The sequence below is a fragment of the Cervus canadensis genome, chromosome 8 (genome assembly GCF_019320065.1).
Source record: "Cervus canadensis isolate Bull #8, Minnesota chromosome 8, ASM1932006v1, whole genome shotgun sequence".
Lineage (NCBI taxonomy): Eukaryota > Metazoa > Chordata > Mammalia > Artiodactyla > Cervidae > Cervus > Cervus canadensis.
The window spans coordinates 57,421,254-57,439,816 of record NC_057393.1 but is presented as its reverse complement, the minus strand read 5'-3'; the positions used below and the strand labels follow the sequence as shown (position 1 = coordinate 57,439,816).

The window sequence follows — 18,563 nt, the reverse complement described above, 5'->3', positions numbered from 1 at the left end:
CTGAGCTAGTTAAAAACACTTCAAACATTTATTATCAGTATTATTCTTTGGTTCTTAAATAAACATGCTGTTCTGTTGTCTTACTCTTTACCTAAAATTGTCTTATACCCTGTAAAATCCAGTGAGTTAGATTTAGTATTAGACTCTCTTTTTTTTATTTGGAGAATTACTATTTCAAGTGACAACGTGATCATTGTTTTTGTATTTGCTGTAAAACCATTGATTGTCATAAATAATGCGCAGTGTGTCACTTTGTCTTAGAATTGTGATCTTAGGCGCTCCCTAGTAGAAATTAGCACCAAGAAAAACTATCATATAAAGAGTTGACATACTTTTCTTTCTTAGATAAGAATTATATAGGTCCACTTTATTGCATTCCTTTTTTTTTTTGGCTCCAGGAAACTGAGTCAAATACAATGCTTAATATTGATAACTACATTAGCCAGCAAGGTTAAACATAAGAACTTCCACCTTTTAGTGACACCTCTCACCCATCCTACACCTGTTTTAACAACTTTATTTTATATATATGTCTTTTATTGCAAGCTACCCTCAAAGCTTTTTGCAAAATGAGATAATGGGATATATTTAAACTGCCAAATAGACTAAGCAGTTAGACTTGTAAAGATCTTTTTATGTTTGAATCAGTCTTTTCATATTCTGAGGAAAGTCTTCATTAGCCCAGACAATGCTTGCAATAGCCTCTCATGCTTGCAGCTTTTGAAATGTTTTAAAATATGTTTTTCTCAAGATTATGTACATAAATTGTGTCCTAGATATTTAACTAAAATTTGCTATTCTCTATAAAATCCACAAGTAAAAATTGTTGTAATAGATTTTTGCCAAAAATGAAAACCTTGGAAAAAAATTTTCTCTGAACTGATAGGTGAAAATTAACTTTCCCTCTAAAATTTTATCCTTGGGAAAAAATAAATGAATAAATAAATAAAAAATAATAAAATTTTATCCTTGGAGGTTGAATTATGCCATAGATACAAAAAGATTTGTATGTATTCTTATGTGAAATTTTAGAGAAACTTTAGTTCCACAGGATTTCCAAAATTTATTCCTAAATATAGCTCCTAAAATTCTGTAATGAACTAATAGTCTCCTTATGAGCATATTAGAAAGTACAGATTTTAAGTTCTCAAGTCGCCCTGCATGGTTAAAGGTACACCTGTAACATCTATTCCTGCCCTTTTATTCTTTTGCTGTTAAAAGAATTGAAGTCTTCAGACTTCAAAAACAAATGCAAGTTTCTAAAACTTTCCCTTCAAATTGCTCATTCTTCCCCCTCTTGTATTAAACTGTAAGCACCTACTCTTTTTATCTGTTTTCAAACTCAAAAATATAAAGTGTCAGGGTATGTGGTTAGTTTTAATGAAATAGATGGAGATCCTCAAATTGCTCATTTCTGTGTCTGGCACATTCTTTTCAACATTGGTTGGAACTCTTATTTAAAATTAACAAGCATCACAGGATTTCCCTGGTGGCCCAGTGGTTAAGACTTGTACTTCTACCACAGGGGACACAGGTTCAGTCCCTGGGCATCCCGTGTGGCCAAAATAAATACAGTTGGCGAGGGCCAGTGAGTATGGCGACTCTGTAGATAACAAATTTGTGTTCAGCCGAAACAAACCAGAAGTGGTTTAGTTCTATAAGTTTAAAAAACTTTAGGTGGAAAACATGAAATATGCTTTTTTTGCTGTGTTTTCTTGATTATTTGTTCATTCTCCATGTACTTGTTCCTTTTGGGATAGTAGAGTAAATGCAACATGGTGTTGCCAAAAAGACAAATGATTTTCTGTTCAGAGTAAACATAGCACTTCCGAAAACAAATTTATGAACTCCAACTTGAAAATTTTTGAAGACCTTTAGGTTAACTTTTTAACTGTAATTATTCATAGAAACATTATTTCTGTTAAATATTTTAATATGCTAGACTATTTCTGCTCATGCTTTTTTCTTCTTTTATTTTCCTTAAAGAGAGAGTATAATGCACAGTTAAACCTCCAAATAGTATCAGGATTTTACTTTTTAAATTTTGGTACCTCATGTACATTTTCAGCCTTATTTATAAATTTGTGTTGGTTCTTTTCATATTTTATAAGTAAATTTTCAGGGGCAAACTATAGGTTTTAAAATCATGTGATTTCTGTGCATAGCTCTCCCTTTAAATTAGATATGTAGCTAAAAGACTACACTTCACATTTGCTTTTGTGAATCAAAGCCTTTTGAAAAATATTTTGTTTTAAATTATTCCATTAGCTAAAATTAAAGTCACTTTTTTCTTTCTGTGATGTTTTGCAGTTTTTATATAATGCAGTCATATTATGCTTCTTTGATTTTAACGACCTTTTGCTTTGCTTTTCCTTCTTTTGTGCTGCAAACATATAGTGGATTTATGGTCTGTGGGGTGCATTATGGGAGAAATGGTTTGCCACAAAATCCTCTTTCCAGGAAGGGACTGTATCCTTGTGCTGCTGCAGCAGTTTGATTAGTTAGGTGATCAACTTCCTTATGTTCTCTAATGAAAATGAATATAGTGTACATTCATACATGTGGGGTTTTTTAAAACAGATGTAAAGTTTGTGGCTGTTATAGTTCAAAAATTTCTGTAATGTTCGTAGGCTGCATTTGGCAGTAGGACATACAGTCTCTGCTGGTAGTTAGAGCACATTCACTGTCACTCATTTTTATTTTATACTGCCTTCTTTAATTTTGAAGTATACATGGTGTGCGTGATTTTTTTTTAATGTTTATATATTTTTTTATTTTAACCAAAATCTTTATGTTAATGTCATTGCATTTTGTTTTCAGTTGACATTTGGTCAGTTGGGTGCATCATGGGAGAAATGATCAAAGGTGGTGTTTTGTTCCCAGGTACAGATCGTATCCTTATCTTTGGCCTAAAATGTAGTTTCTAAAGGTCAAAATGTATGACAGCACTTCAGCTTGATCAGGTATAATGTATTTTGTCTCTCCCTAATAAGAAAGTATTGTTAAATTACTCTTTCAAAATACCACCTGCTATTTGACATAGACTTTCCTTTCCCTCATTGGTTGTCTCATTTGTTAATTCTGAAAACTACTCAAGTTAATTATCCACAATTACTTGTTGGCTTTGAGTTGATTTATTTAACCTAAATCAAAAATCATGGCTTGCATTAAATTTTTCTAATAATTATACACTTGAGTAAGTCTAGAAGTACTTAGGACATAATATAAATTTTGAAATTGTTGTTTCTGGTCATCCTTTGTTTTGTCCTCCCCACCTTCTTTTTTGTTAATGTTCTATGTGTTCTTTGTCTTTCGGTTGTTGTCTCATTTCTCAACATAACATACTGATCTTTTCATCTTGAGAGTTTCAGCAGTAATAGTTGTATATGGTGATGAGTAGATTTGGGTTCATGATTTTTGTTCATCTGACTACTTCTGATATTTACAGTAACAGTGATATGTTATGTGTCTATCAGCTAGTGACACTTAGAATTGTTTTAAGAAGAAGAAGGGGAGAAACCATATTCACTGGGTTACAGTAAGAAAGTTTTAGATCTTAATCCACGGGGAGCACTTGAAGTATAAAGACTTAAAGACTAGGAGGAAAGAAACCAGGGAATTTCTAGCCTTATACCTTAACCAAAATAGTGAGTCATTTTTTCAGATTTCAGAGCTTTAAAATATTTTAGTTAACATAAGCTAAACAAAGAATGGCAAAAAGAAATGCCATCATATTTATTGCTACTGGTTATTTTCTGTTAGTTTAGAAAACTCGGAAAAGCAGGACAGATGATAAATATTTCTTATCGTCTCAGAAATGCAGTCAGATTTTCTGATAAGTTAGAAGAAAAGGCAAATTCTATGTTCAAAATTGTGTCCAGTTTACATTTAGAGTCTATATGGGTAGTAATTACCATTTTTCTTTGAGCTACTCATCATTTGTATTTGGAATTTGTGAGTTTAAGCTTCCATTTTTATGATAAAATCAGTATTAGTAGACACACACATGCACATAATAAATAAGGTTAACAAAGCTTGTTATTGATTCTTTTTGTCCACCTACAGTCATTGCCTTTTGCAAGGTGGCTATAAGATTTATAACTGCCACATTCTTTCTTAGAATTTTAAATTGCTATTATCTTGTTATTTTAACATGGATATGACTAATATGTTGAACAGTAGATACACAGTATTTTTCTTAGCTACTTGATACTAGATATTGATCAGTGGAATAAAGTTATTGAACAGCTTGGAACACCATGTCCTGAATTCATGAAGAAACTGCAGCCAACAGTAAGGACTTACGTTGAAAACAGACCTAAATATGCTGGATATAGCTTTGAGAAACTCTTCCCTGATGTACTTTTCCCAGCTGACTCGGAACACAACAAACTTAAAGGTACTTTTAAAAATATTATCTTTAATTCCATTGTGGGTAGGTGGGTGTTTGTGGAGGAGGTATATGGGGGTTTATTTATATTCTTATGGGATGTAACTCAACATTATTTCTGAGTAATGGAACAGTGTGAGGTTTAAGTTATTTTTAGTTATATTTTTAATCATATGTATGATCTAATTTTATAGTCAATCTATTCTTTTTAAAGCATTTTTTAGTAAATAATAATTTCAGGTTTCTGAAATTTATTGATAATTTTAAAACCTTATGAGATATGTGTACATAAACATCTCATTATTTTTGCAGCCAGTCAGGCAAGGGATTTGTTATCCAAAATGCTGGTAATTGATGCATCTAAAAGGATTTCTGTAGATGAAGCTCTCCAGCACCCGTATATCAATGTCTGGTATGATCCTTCTGAAGCAGAAGCTGTAAGTTCTTTTCTGAATGTTTGAAGAATATATTGTACTCTTAAAGTTAGAGTTGAAGTTAGGTTTGGAGTATATTTTTTTAATTTTAAATAAAAATATAAATGATGATGATGGTGCTTACTGTTTTTGCATGAAAAATTCTTTAGAGAATGAACATATCCTAGTACCTCCTACACAAAATAAACTTCCCTCCCATTGTTTCTTGCCTTTTTGCCTTATTACCTTGTAAGTTGAACTATTTTGTTGAGCACTTTGAGAAAACATCTTAACTTTGTTGTAAACAAATTACTGTGTCCAAAGCATAGCACAGTTCTATGATGTAAATATAATAGCTGCAAAAACAAGAAAAAAAAGACTTAAGCATCTTTTTTCCTGTCATGGAGTCTTCCCAAATTAGTCTGTCTACACAAAATCACCATTGATCATTGATCAATCTTAGTATAATGGTGTGTTTTTCCAAGGCTTCTGCATGGTTAATATTTCAAGTAACTGTAAGGAATTTGTATACTTTCAATAAACTGACTCAATTTTTGTTACCTTGTTTTTCAGCCCCCACCAAAGATACCTGACAAGCAGTTAGATGAAAGGGAACACACAATAGAAGAGTGGAAAGGTAACATTCACCAGATTCTTTAAGATGAAGCTGAGAGAGCTCTGGCTTTCTATGCTATTTACTCATCATTTTAGGGAGATGAAAGATAATTTCTGTTATTCATAACTGATATTTGATAATATGATTTAAACTATTTTGCAGAAGTAGAAATTAAACCTCCTTCCTTCACTAACTTAATGCCTTATCTTCCCCACCCCAGACAAAGGCACAATTGTATTTTCAGGAACTTTAATATTCTTTCATAGTCTGCAAATATACAAACCTGTGTGTTTGATGTCTGCCCTTTCTCCTCTCCCACCCTGTTTTAATCACATACAGTTGGATACAACTCACAGTTGCTTTGTTGATATTCTCGTATATTTTAGAGATTGTTCCCTCTTGCTCCATACACCCACTCATCTGCTTTAATAGCTGGTTAGTGATGTGCTGTGCGGCTGTGTCACACGGTTGTTCTAACAACCATTTGAAGAGCATTTAAGCTGGGTCTAGTCTGTTGTTCTTACAGTCAACTCTGTAGTATTCTTGTGCACATCTGAGAATATGCTTGTGAGAAAAATCTTACAAGGAGATTTGCTGTGCCAAAGGATATTTTAGCTGTTTCCAATTACTCTCTGAAGAAATTGTAACAGTTTACACTCACATCAGCATTGTATAGGAATGTCTTTTATCCCCACCCTCATCAACAGAGTGAGGTAGTTTTTAATCTTTGCATATCTAATAGAGTAGTTTTTTTTTTTTACTTTGGTTGAATATTAATAATGCTTTGAAAGTCATGGAAATGTTAAAGTATTTCTTTTTTTAAAAGATTCCCTGGGACTTTTGGGCCAAGTTGCCTTTAGATCTCATTTGCTTCTATTTATATTGTTGTCATGTAATATTTTGACCATTTTGTATCCATGACTTTGGAGAAGTCACTTAAAATCAGGTGGACAGAAGGTATGTTATTAAGAGCTAAGAACCTAAATACTTGGAAGACAAAAGGGACTGGGGAGGTATAAACCAAAGCAGGTAACCCATTTACAGGCTTATTTGGGAGGAATGGAGTTGATTCTTTCTTCGGAATAATCAGAAATTAAGTTTTCCCTCAGTTGACTTGGGAGACATATGGTATTAATAAGGTTCTGTAGAGCCCACCAAGATGATAGAATTAGGTAGAACCTAGTGCACCTATCTGTGTAATATGTAATATACAAGAGTATAGAAACTATGGATCAGAGTAGGTATTAAAATATCTAACCTGATATTTTATGTATCATTACATTTACAGTAAACATATATGATATTTCTTGAAATTTTAATAGGCCCCCAGTTGTAAACACACTATTATATACCACCAAGAAAGAGAAAACAGTGCCAGCTCTACTGCACCATTAAGCTAACTGAAAAAAGTACGTCTAAAAATCAATGAAACATAGTATTTTCATTTGTATATTTCCAGGATTTTTGATTACTTTAAACATACTTATTTTTGTTCTATATCTCTTTCTCCTACCCAAAGGCAGTTTAGTAGTTACCTGCAAACTCCCTTTTTAGCATCATAACAGAAAAAATTGATTGCCAAAGCCAGTAACTACAGATTAATCTGTCTACTTAGTACCCCTGATTAGTTTTGGTTCTTCTGCCTTAGTCCCTTTTTACAAAGAGATAACTGTTTTATCTGTCTCTCTCTTTAATTCTCCTATCTGGAATGCTTAGCATTCCTTTTTGTTTGTTAAAAACATCTCCCATTCTTGCCTATATCAAAAGACTTCCTATTTTTCTTCTTCCTAGCCCAAGTAGGTTGCCATCGCAAGCAGACTTCGGTGTCTCCAGCTCTTGTTCATCCCAACATATCCACTTATTTTACCTTATTATCAACATGAATATTGCCATACCCTGTGATCAGAAATCATTTATCAAATGTTTTAATTGTTTTAATTTATCAAATTTAATTTATCAAATGTTTTAATTCATTTAGTTAAATGAATTACAGACTCCTTGAAACTCTGTGCAGCATTTTTTGTTTATACATTTTTCTCAGAAGAGCATTCGTTGCTTTTATGCAGTCCTCAAAGAACTTTATGACCTGAGAAGAATAATGGCAATGTTAGCATACTCCAGAAAGGTCTTCAGTTGACAGTCAGACTCATAAGGCACATCACATTTGACATCAGATCGTGTAGAAGAACACAGGGCAGGGGACAAATACGCTACAGGGCAGTATCTGCTGTTTCTCCTCAGTTGGAGTAGTCCTGCCAGCCATCCACCCACCGTCTAGAAGCCTAATTAAGGAACAAGATTCTCATGAAGAAATCTGTACAGTAATAATATGCCATGCTTCAACTCAGAAGGTGTTGAAGTATAGCTACCTGATTGTTTTCCTTTAATGAAAATGTATTGGTATTCTCTTCTGATTAAAAATGGTTCCATATACTCTTGCAATTGTATCTTTTAACAGGTATCTGGGTAAGTATTTACAGTGCCTTGGGAAATAGAAGTTAGTAAGACAAATTTGATTCAAGCCCTCATTGAGAGAATTAAATGAGTATTTGTAATATAGAATGATATAATGTAAAGTCCTGGTGGAGTATAGAAGATAAAACTTCTAACCTTAGATCTATCTTAATCTAACTTTTGGAATATTACAGCAGAAATTTTTTTTCTTTCAATATAGTTCACGGTTGAGGATCAATAAATTGTTAATAACACCTTTGAACCTCTGGTTGACACTTTTCAACCTTCTACCATTGCAAGGACACTATTTGAAGTATTTAATGTGTGTGAAAATTTTTTACTTAACATACACATATCTTGAGAGATTGCCTCTCAAACTTTGAAAAGTTTTTATTTACCTCTTTTTCAGAATTGATATACAAAGAAGTTATGGACTTGGAGGAAAGAACCAAGAATGGAGTTATACGGGGGCAGCCCTCTCCTTTAGGTTGGTTACAATATAAGCTTAGTTATGATTACAGTTTACTTCTTGTGTTATAATCTTCAGTGGCCTGAAACTTTCAGTTCTTTCCATATTTACTACCGTTAGTATCCAAAGTTTAGAAAGTATAAGGAGTACAATTTTTGTGGTTAAATTTGAAAGCACTGGCACACTCTTCTATCAATACATTGTACTAATATATCAGTAACTGACTTCATAAAATACGTATCTTCTTCTGTGATACTGACATCCCATTGAAGAACTGAAATTTAAAACCTTTTTTGTTGGTGGTGGTGTTGTTAAAACTGCTGTTAGAAGGTATTCTATCTCTTAAGAATGTTGCTTTGTATGAGTTAAACATTTTCTTTTATCATAAGCTCATATTAACTTTTAGTATTTGTAAAAGCATGAAGAATTTAAGGGAAAAGTTAGATGACAACATGTACATAGTAAGTACATACCACATGATAGACATAGGTAGTTTTTGTACTTCGTTTTATTAAGCCCCGGAAAACCCTGAGGAAGGGATTGTTATGCACATTTTACAGATGAGGAAATAGTTTAGAAAAGTTAAATGATATAAGACTACAAATCTTTTGTGTAGAAAAGTGAATACTTGAGGCCATGTTTTTTATCAGTAACTTCAAGAGGGCATGGTTTTTCCAGCATCCAATTTGGTCTCTGGCTGGCAGCAGAGACTTCTGGGGACAAAGATTAGGGAGAGATTAAATTTGAGCTGAGTCTTGAAGAATACTGTTTCAACTGATAGGTCTTGAATTAGAGTAAAACTGTGTCATCCTTCTAAAACTCTTACACAATAATTCTAAGAAAAAAATTGGATATCATATCTAGCATCTTGTTTATGAAGTAAGGTTTATAACTGTAGTTTCAGGTGCCCAGTTTTTTGTACTGTAAACATATATTTAAATAATTTTTGTAGCTTTCTATGACATTTTTGCTTATATTTTAATTCTTTGTTTTTTAAATCCTTGATCAGAAATGCAACCTTCCAAATTATAACATAGATTCTGTTGAAAATATAAATTGTTTTCAACAGCTTATAGCTACAATTAGTTGTAACAAAGGGTCTGTTATAAATGCTTTTTTTAATAATTGAGTTAATTAATTGGCTTTGTAATTGATATGCAGTAGTCATATAGGTGAATTGTTCATGATGGAGGCTCAAATGGGATTTGAAAAATCCATTATTTAGGAGAGTTTTATACTTTAGCATAATATCCCAGTCAGTGGCACATTGTGTCAAATGTTTGAGTAAACTTAATCATCTCATGAGATAGATACAGCAGTTGTATTTGTTGTTAATTTATAAATGAAAAATTTGAATCCTAGACAACCTTAATTTTAGTGACAAAGTAAGTCAGTGAAAGGACAGGACTACAAGTTTCTAGACATTTTCAGGATTCTCAGTGACAGCTTGCAAAGAAGAGTGTTAGTAAATTAATGCTGTAAAAATACTCTGTTCTTGATTATATGCAAAAACAGAAGAAACAATATTTAATTACTCAAAATATCAGGAATTCACAATACTGTTTTGTCTTTAAAAAGTCTTTTGATTTTAAAAAGTAAATATATAATTTAGCCCCCTGGATTTCCTCTTGTCTTTATTTTGGTTTAGGTAATGTTAAAATGAGTTTGCATGCCTTTGAGTATGTAGAGAGTAACAGAGAGGGAGGTGATGGGTACCTGAAATTAAAGATATCAGATCCAGAAATTAAAGACTTTGAGATACAGATAAAGATTTTTCCATATTATTGCCATTCAGAGAATTTACTGAGAATTTACTATATTGCTTGAAAAGTCCGAAATAAACAAGTTTTTTTTCCTTAGGTATTTGATTTTCAGATTAAAAAGTTAGCTTTAATTTATGATGCATTTAAAATTTAATTTTTATTAGATTAAGAAATTTGGATAAAATTTGGATAAAAAATAGAGGCATGAGAAAGTATATGTGATAAAACACTTTTATGATTTGAATGTTTCAGTACGGGTCTTTGAAGCTATCCATGGGATTCTACACCCTTTAGTCAGAAAAGGTGCAGCCTATAGTGTTGTACGAATTGAACTTTTTTTTTTCTGAAGTGATTTTAATCTGTAGATGAAAGACTCTAAATGATACTCAGAATTGAACTTTTAAAAGTTTAGTATCATCATTTCACTGTGACTTGGGTCTAGAATTCTAGGTTATCACATATCTCCTTTTCCTCTCTTCTGTCAGGCCTGGAGTATCCTGTGCACCTCCTTTGCCGGTCCACCTCCCATCACCTGCTCTGTCCCTTGAGGTTCCATTCTTTGTCTCCCAGTCCCTGCCCCAGCGCCCTAAAGATTTGCCTATTCCAAGTCCCCTAGTTAATTCATTGTTGGACTTGAAGACAAGCTCCCAGAGGACCGTTCATATTTAAATGTTTTATTTCTTGTCATTGGACAGAAAGGAGGGATAATTTCAAACACTGAGGTACTGGGTTCTGGAGCAGTGGTTTTCAACTTGCTAAGTTTTAACATCATTGGGTCCCTGAAACTCACCCCTAGAAATTTTTATTACTCAGTTTGAAAACTGTTGCTTTTTATTCCATAAATGTGTTCTTAAGAACTTCTGTATAACTTGCATTATTTAATATACTCAAATTTGGAATGATTCTTATTTAGTGATCATATAGTTCAAAAGCTCTTATCTATTGCATGAGTCATATTCCCCGCCCCATAATGTTATTCCTTCTTCCTGACCCAGTCTCACTGTGAGAATTCTTCTGTAGGTTAAGTATTCCTATTACTTTTTAAAATCCAGGAAATGCTTGTTAGGCTTTCCTTTTGGTAAAGGAAAAGAATCTCCCTTTCTTTTATCTCTTTATTAAGTCCATATGTACATTTATCAAGTACTTATTAGAACTGAAATAACAAGACCTGAGTTTACCAATCAAGAGCATTTGTGTGGCTCTGGCAAGTCATGTAACCAAATGGGGCAGTTGGACCAAGAATCCTTTGAATTAAAATGATTTTAATCTTTGTCGTGGCTTTTGCTTTAAAACAGGATGTATCAGAAGGATGGTTTGTACTTTACAGTGAGAAGATATCATGAAGCATTTTTTATTAGGGTAGTAGTTTTATAAAAAAATTTTATTGAAGTATAATTGATTTACAATGTTGTGTTTCTGGTGTACAGCAAAGTGATTCAGTTATACATGTGTACAGTAGTTTGCTTTTGCTAATCTCATACTCCCAGTCCAACCCTCCCTCACCCCTCCTGTTTGGCCAACCACCAGTCTGTTCTCTATGTGAGTCTTTTTCTATTTCATAGATAAATTCATTTGTCGTATTTCAGAGTCCACATATAAGTGATATCATATGGTAGTTGTTTTTCTGACTTAGAACAACAGGCCATTCATATTGCTGCAGTTCACACTGTTATTTTTATGGCTGAGTAGTATTCCAAGGTGTGTGTGTGTGTGTGTGTGTGTGTACACCACATCTTCTGTATCCATTGATCTGTTATTGGACATACAGGCTGCTTCTGTGTCTTGGCTGTTGTGAATAGTGCTGCAATGAATGCTGGTGTGCATGTATCTTTGCAGATTTTAGTTTTGTCTGGATATATGCCTAGGAGTGGGATTGATGGATCATATGGCAGTTTTCTTTTTAGTTTTTTGAGGAACCTCAAAACTTTTCATGCAAAGATGGGCACAGTAAAGGACAGAAATGGTATGGACCTAACAGAAGCGGAAGATATTAAGAAGAGGTGGCAAGAATACATAGAAGAACTGTACAAGAAAGATCTTCATGGCCCAGATAATCACAATGTGTGATTGTGATCACTTACCTAGAGCCAGACATCCTGGAATGTGAAGTCGAGTGGGCCTTAGGAAGCATCACTATGAAAAAAGCTAGTGGAGGTGATGGCATTCTAGTTGAGCTATTTCAAATCCTAAAAGACGATGCTGTGAAAGTGCTGCACTCAATATGCCAACAAATTTGGAGAACTCAGCAGTGGCCACAGGACTGGAAAGGATCAGTTTTCATTCCAATCCCAAAGAAAGGCAATGCCATAGAATGCTCAAACTACCACACAGTTGCACTCATCTCACACGCTAGTAAAGTAATGCTCAAAATTCTCCAAACCAGATTTCAGCAGTATGTGAACCGTGAACTTCAGATGTTCAAGCTGGATTTTAAAAAGGCAGAGGAACCAGAGATCAAATGGTCAGTATCCGTTGGATCATTGAAAAAGCAAGAGAGTTCCAGAAAAACATCTACTTCTGCTTTATTGACTATGCCAAAGCCTTTGACTGTGTGGACCACAACAAACTGTGGAAAATTCTGAAAAAGGAATACCAGACCACCTGACCTGCCTCCTGAAAAATCTGTATGCACGTCAAGAAGCAACAGTTAGCACTGGATATGGAACAACATATAGTTCCAAATACAGAAAGGAGTGTGTCAAGATTGTGTATTGTCACCCTTATTTAACTTACATGCAGAGTACATCATGAAAAATGCTGGGCTGGATGAAGCACAAGCTGGAATCAAGACTGCTGGGAGAAATGTCAACCTCAGATATGCAGATGACACCACCCTTAAGCAGAAAGCGAAGAAGAACTAATGAGCCTCTTGATGAGAGTGAAAGAGAGTTAAAAAGTGGCTTAAAACTCAGCATTCAGAAAACTTAGATCATGGCATCTGGTCCCATCACTTTATGGCAAATAGATGGGGAAACTGACAGATTTTATTTTCTTGGGCTCCAAAATCATTGCAGATGGTGACTGCACCCATGAAATTAAAAGACGCTTGCTCCTTGGAAGAAAAGTTATGGCCAACCTAGACAGCTAATTAAAAAGCAGAGACATTACTTTGCCAACAAAGGTCCATCTAGTTAAAGCCTTGGTTTTTCCAGTAGTCATGTATGGATGTGAAAGTTGGACTATAAAGAAAGCTGAGAACAGAAGAATTGATGTTTTTGAACTGTGGTGTTGGAGAAGACTCTTGAGAGTCCCTTGGACTGCAAGGAGATCCAACCAGTCCATCCTAAAGGAAATCGTCTGTATACTTGGAAGACTGATGCTGAAGCTGAAACTCCCAATAGTTTGGCCACCTGATGCAAAGAACTGACTCACTGGAAAAGACCCTGATGCTGGGAAAGATTGAAGGTGGGAGGAGAAGGGGACAACAGGATGAGATGGTTGGATGGCATCACCGACTTAATGGACTTGAGTTTGAGTAAACTCTGAGAGTTGGTGATGGACAGGGAAGCCTGGCATGCTGCAGTCCATGGGGTCGCAAAGAGTCAGACATGACTGAGCAACTGAACTGAATGGCAGTTTTCATTTTAGTTTTTGAGGAACCTCCATACTCTTTTCCATAGTGGCTGCACCAGTTTACATTTATTAGGGCTGTAGTTTTTTAACTGTTTGAGTCATGCATCCCTTGAAATCCTCTCTACAACAAAAATGCAGTACAGACAGTTTTGCATGTATTATCAGTATTATTCACACACAATCTGAAGCCAGTTCATGAATCTTGCTGTAGGACTGTTTCTAAATATGGCTTGGAGTTGACAGTTTCTGTCTTGAATAATTCTTGTCTGAAATTGAAAAATTAGTAGAGAGGGCAGGACTCCAGGTTTCCAGACATTTTCCAAATTCTCACCTCATAGCTTGCAGTGAAAAGTGTTTGTAAGTTAGTGTTGTGTTGTATATCATTTGTGATTATTTTTAGTGAGCCTTTTAAAACCAAAAGAAAAATATTGACCACTGGAGGTAGTCAGTACAGTACAAGTAGCTCGATCTGCAACTCTGTCTGCAACTGATTTGCTGTTTTGTTTCTCATAGCACAGGTGCAGCAGTGATCAATGGCTCTCAGCATCCATCATCATCATCATCTGTCAATGATGTGTCTTCAATGTCAACAGATCCGACTTTGGCCTCGGATACAGACAGCAGTCTAGAAGCATCAGCTGGGCCTCTGGGCTGCTGTAGATGACTACTTGGGCCTCGGGGGGTGGGAGGGATGGGGAGTTGTTTAGTCATTGATAGAACTACTTTGAAAACAATTCAGTGGTCTTATTTTTGAGTGATTTTTCAAAAATGTAGAATTCATTTTGTAGTAAAGTAGTTTATTTTTTTTAATTTCAAGTGATGTAATTTAAAACTTAAGTTGTGTTTTAAAACAGCAACAGAACTGTGTATTTTTGCTGTAATTAACTGTATAATGTAAACCTAATTATTTTATCATGGTTTAAAATTTTTGCATATTTGCTTTATCTTATGCTGCTGATTTTTTTTTTACTGAATTTGTAAGATTTTGTTTATCAAAGCAACTATTATGTGGTGACTTGCCTATATCATGAATTATTTAAGATTTTATAGTTTTTTTATTAGAATTTATTTCAAATGTTTTGTTCATGATGCTATCCTTTAGGGTTATGTGCTTATCAATGAAATAACCCCAGAGGAGTGAGGGAAAATAACCTGTAGCCAGTTATATTCAGGAATAACTACTGTAAATGATGAACGTGTTTTTTTAAAAAAAAAACAAACCTCCAATATTTGCTACTTGCCAATTCTAATTTAGTTACATACAATTGATAGGTAATCCTGTGTGAATTTTGGCAAAAGCCCCATCATCTAAATGGCAGAATAACTCAGAGCATGTCTTTGAAAGTGTTGGGCGTCTACCACCACCTTCCTATCCCCATATCCCACCCACCAACAGTACAGTAAGAGAATATGGTGTTTTCTGCAAATTTGTGGCATGCTCAAAGCTTATGATCACATAAAGTCAAGAGGATACTTCATGAATAATACATTTCAATGCAAATAAACAAATGGTTCACCTTTACTAGCTATGAGCCTGTTTTTGTATACACTGAGTTAATCTGCTCAGGCTGTAGGTCCTAGCAATGATCTAGAATCTGGTCTTTCTCTTTCCTACAGCCTCGGGCCCTTGGACCTATTCAGTTTCCTGTTAGAGTGTCAGTCAGTTGAGCACCAGTTCTCAGGGTGTTTCTGGCCATTTGATTCTACCTGTGGCATAATCATATTTATACTAGCTGTTGGGAGGTTCCAAAGCCTACTTAGATTTCTGTAGGTGATGTATAAAATGAGCAATATACCGTTCATCTGAAAATAGTAGCACACAGCCATATATAGGATATCATTTTCTAAGGACTGTTTCTTCATATTGAGCAGAGCAGGCATAAGTGGTAGTTATTTAGTCTGAGTCTTTCATTTTTTTTAATACCTGATTTTCAATAAAACACACGATGTGGATGTTGAATAGTGTAAGAATGGTGCTGCTCCTGACAGTTGTATGTTAATTGTTTACATTTTATATCTGCAAAATTATTTCTCTATAACAGAATTTTTCTTAAGTAAAATGTCATTGAAGTCTCATTATCTCTGAAATATGTTGTCTGTAATGCCCCAGGCACTTTTTATTATTTTTGGAACAAGAGGGATTTCTTGTAATGAACTGGGAAATGCATATTTAAATAAGGAAAAAGTTCTAGGCAGAAAGCCCAATGGAATTAATGACCAGCAGGAGTAGGAACTGGTGCGATTTAATGTATGGCATATGAAAGTCCACTTGGCATGGTATTCATGTATTCAGTGCAAAATTCCTTTTGAATAAGGTATTTTAGGTCATTGTTAATGTGCAATATTTAGGATCAAAATACATTAACAGCCATTTTATATACTTTGAAATAGTAAGATTGTTTTTGATTGTTTAAGCCATGATTTCCAGCCTCTTTTGAAGTGGCAGTCTTTTTATTAATTCCTTTTCCACTCATATGACAGGGTGCATTAATTTTATTAGGCAAAATAAAGTTTTGAGGCTATAACACCTCTTGAATTGTAGAAATAGGATTGGATTTGCAGTTTCAGGAGAATTTGAGCACGAATGTGTTAAGTTTTTATTAGCTTGACAGTTAACTAGCTTTATTTCTATAGAATAGATTATTTCACTATTGCACTTTAACAACTGACATGCTCCCAAAAGATTCCCTTCATTTTGTGTTTCCTTGCTGATAAGCCATCTCTTAGTACAGGTGTTGGTTAAGCAAGGAAAACCAGGTGTTTAACAGTATCATTTATTGTAAATGCCAGCTCCACTTGCCAACCAGCATGTTTCAGTTGATTCAGAGAAAACAAAACTTAATAGTCATGTAGACTCAAGATACATCCTGAAAACAAAGTCTGTTTAAGTGTTGTGTGCCCAGGGTTTTTAAAATGCAGTATCTCAATACTACTTTCCCTCTTCTCTTAACTGTGTTAAATAAACTAAAGATGGGCTAGTTCTTTTTATTTTTAGAAGTTTTTGAACCTTTAAAACATCTTAAACACTTTTCAAAGAAATGGAAATAAGATTTCTGTCAAGCAGTACTTATGTAAAACCACCTTGCTTATCTTATAAGTGGATTTTCAACTTTATATACTTAATATACCCATGGTCTTACTGTCAGAAAATTATTTAGACTTAAGATTTATTATTCAGTGTTATAGGTTAGGAAAGTAATTCTTTCTGTGTATTTCTTCCTGGTTACTATTCTGTTACCCTCTAATATAAACTGACCATTTATTAAATGATTGTATTGTTGGGATTGCTTAATTATAATAGACATAAATAGAGCATCTCAACGCTCTCATACCGTTTGCTGAACAGTTCTCATTTTGTTACACACCCTCAGCCACTGATTATTCCTGGTATGCACGCCCTATGTTGGTAAAGGCACAGTGTATTCACACCAGACTTCCTAAGAGAAATACCAGCCTCTTAAATGAGAAGGCTATCACACAACCCCCTTAATAACAAGAAGCTTGATTGCATGTAAAACAGACTTTCCCATAAGCCCTTTTGTTATTTTTTTCCATGCTGATCCTATTGTGTTGTCTAAAAAGGTGAAGGTGAAGAGGATGTGGACATCTGATAGTGCAATCAGCAGCAGGCGAATGAAGCCCTTTGAGGTTACAGATAAGACTTGGTATATACTATCGGCCAGTATGTGCTACACTATGAAGATGTAACTACTCATTGTTGCCTAGACATAAGCCTGTACAACATTTTGAGGTAAAAACATAGTCTATTTTAAAAAATACTGTTGTAGTTTGTTTGTGAGTGTTGTTCATTAGTCACACATTAGCTGTAGAGTGAATGCATGACGCCCCGTGACCCCAGCATACTTGCCAGTAGGAAAACCAGACACTATTGTTCTGTCATTAGCAGCCCTCTTAAGTGTTGCCTCTGGATCCTTTACATTTCAGTATACATTGTGTTTCTACTGATCTCTCTTAGGTTTTTCCTGAGTCAGAGGAAACTAATTTTTCCTGAATAGCATGAAAGATGAAGGGGTAAAGGGCATTGAAGCAGAAGTGTATAGTTTGGGGTATGATTAAAATACTGGTAAGGAAAAAAATGTCCTAATTAGTTTCAAACTAACTTGCTCTTAGTTAAGTGCTCTTAAGGAGAGTCTAGTAAGAGTAACACTTTCTGGCCATTTCTGATTTAGATTCTCTTCATTACAGAAACTTATGAGAAATATTACCTGTGGATTAGTTTTGCACAATGTTCTATTCTCACAGTAACTTACAAATTAAACTAGGTTTTTATTGAACTACCTCACACTAATTTTCTATGCTTTCCCAAGTAAGCAGTTGCCCTTACTGTTAGATCTTCACTGCGTGTGAATTATGTGTGTTAAGTACTTTATAGCCAGTGTCAACACTATACCAATAAGTATGTAAAATATATACCTTGCATCAGTAAGAGAGACTCACCTGTAAAATCTTTCACTATGTATCTTAGAAAATTGTGTTAGATATGCTTGTTGGACATTATTACTGTCTGTTTTTGTAAGTAGAAACCTGCTCGTGATATCAGTCCATTCTTTACATTTTACAAAAGGAATAAATCTTAGTAAATTTTACGAAGAAATAAATTACTTTTGTAGGCCCGATATTTGGTATATTTTTGAGAAGCTCTTAATCTTTTAGCCGAATGATGAAGTTAAAACTGAACTAGCTGTCTACCTGGACTGTGACATCTATTTTCTCATAGTTTATCCTGTTCAACAGGTTTTGAAACCTGAAACCTAAGTATGATAATTGACATTTGCTTTTCTCCCTGTATGATGCCATTCCTTCTTCATTCCTCTCCCTTCCCTGTGTTCCATTCCCTCTCCTCTCCCCTCCTCTAGACAAAACA

At 34.4% G+C, this 18,563-nt stretch overlaps 1 protein-coding gene across 7 annotated transcripts in view; it reads left to right on the top strand.

Moving 5' to 3' along the window:
* The window catches only part of MAPK8 (mitogen-activated protein kinase 8), a 91,701-nt gene extending 73,404 nt beyond the window's left edge, over positions 1-18,297 (top strand). For 2 of the 7 annotated variants that reach the window (XM_043476367.1, XM_043476369.1), the window contains 6 exons: positions 2,398-2,469; positions 4,217-4,399; positions 4,703-4,827; positions 5,377-5,440; positions 8,283-8,360; positions 14,197-18,297. In XM_043476367.1, coding sequence (XP_043332302.1) covers positions 2,398-2,469; positions 4,217-4,399; positions 4,703-4,827; positions 5,377-5,440; positions 8,283-8,360; positions 14,197-14,342 — 668 coding nt within the window. In that variant the 3' untranslated portion in view covers positions 14,343-18,297. Of the gene's footprint in view, positions 1-2,397; positions 2,470-2,820; positions 2,893-4,216; positions 4,400-4,702; positions 4,828-5,376; positions 5,441-8,282; positions 8,361-14,191 lie in introns of all 7 variants that reach the window. The other 5 variants (XM_043476366.1, XM_043476368.1, XM_043476372.1 and 2 more) reach the window with 3 other exon arrangements.
* Positions 18,298-18,563: the final 266 nt, after the last annotated feature.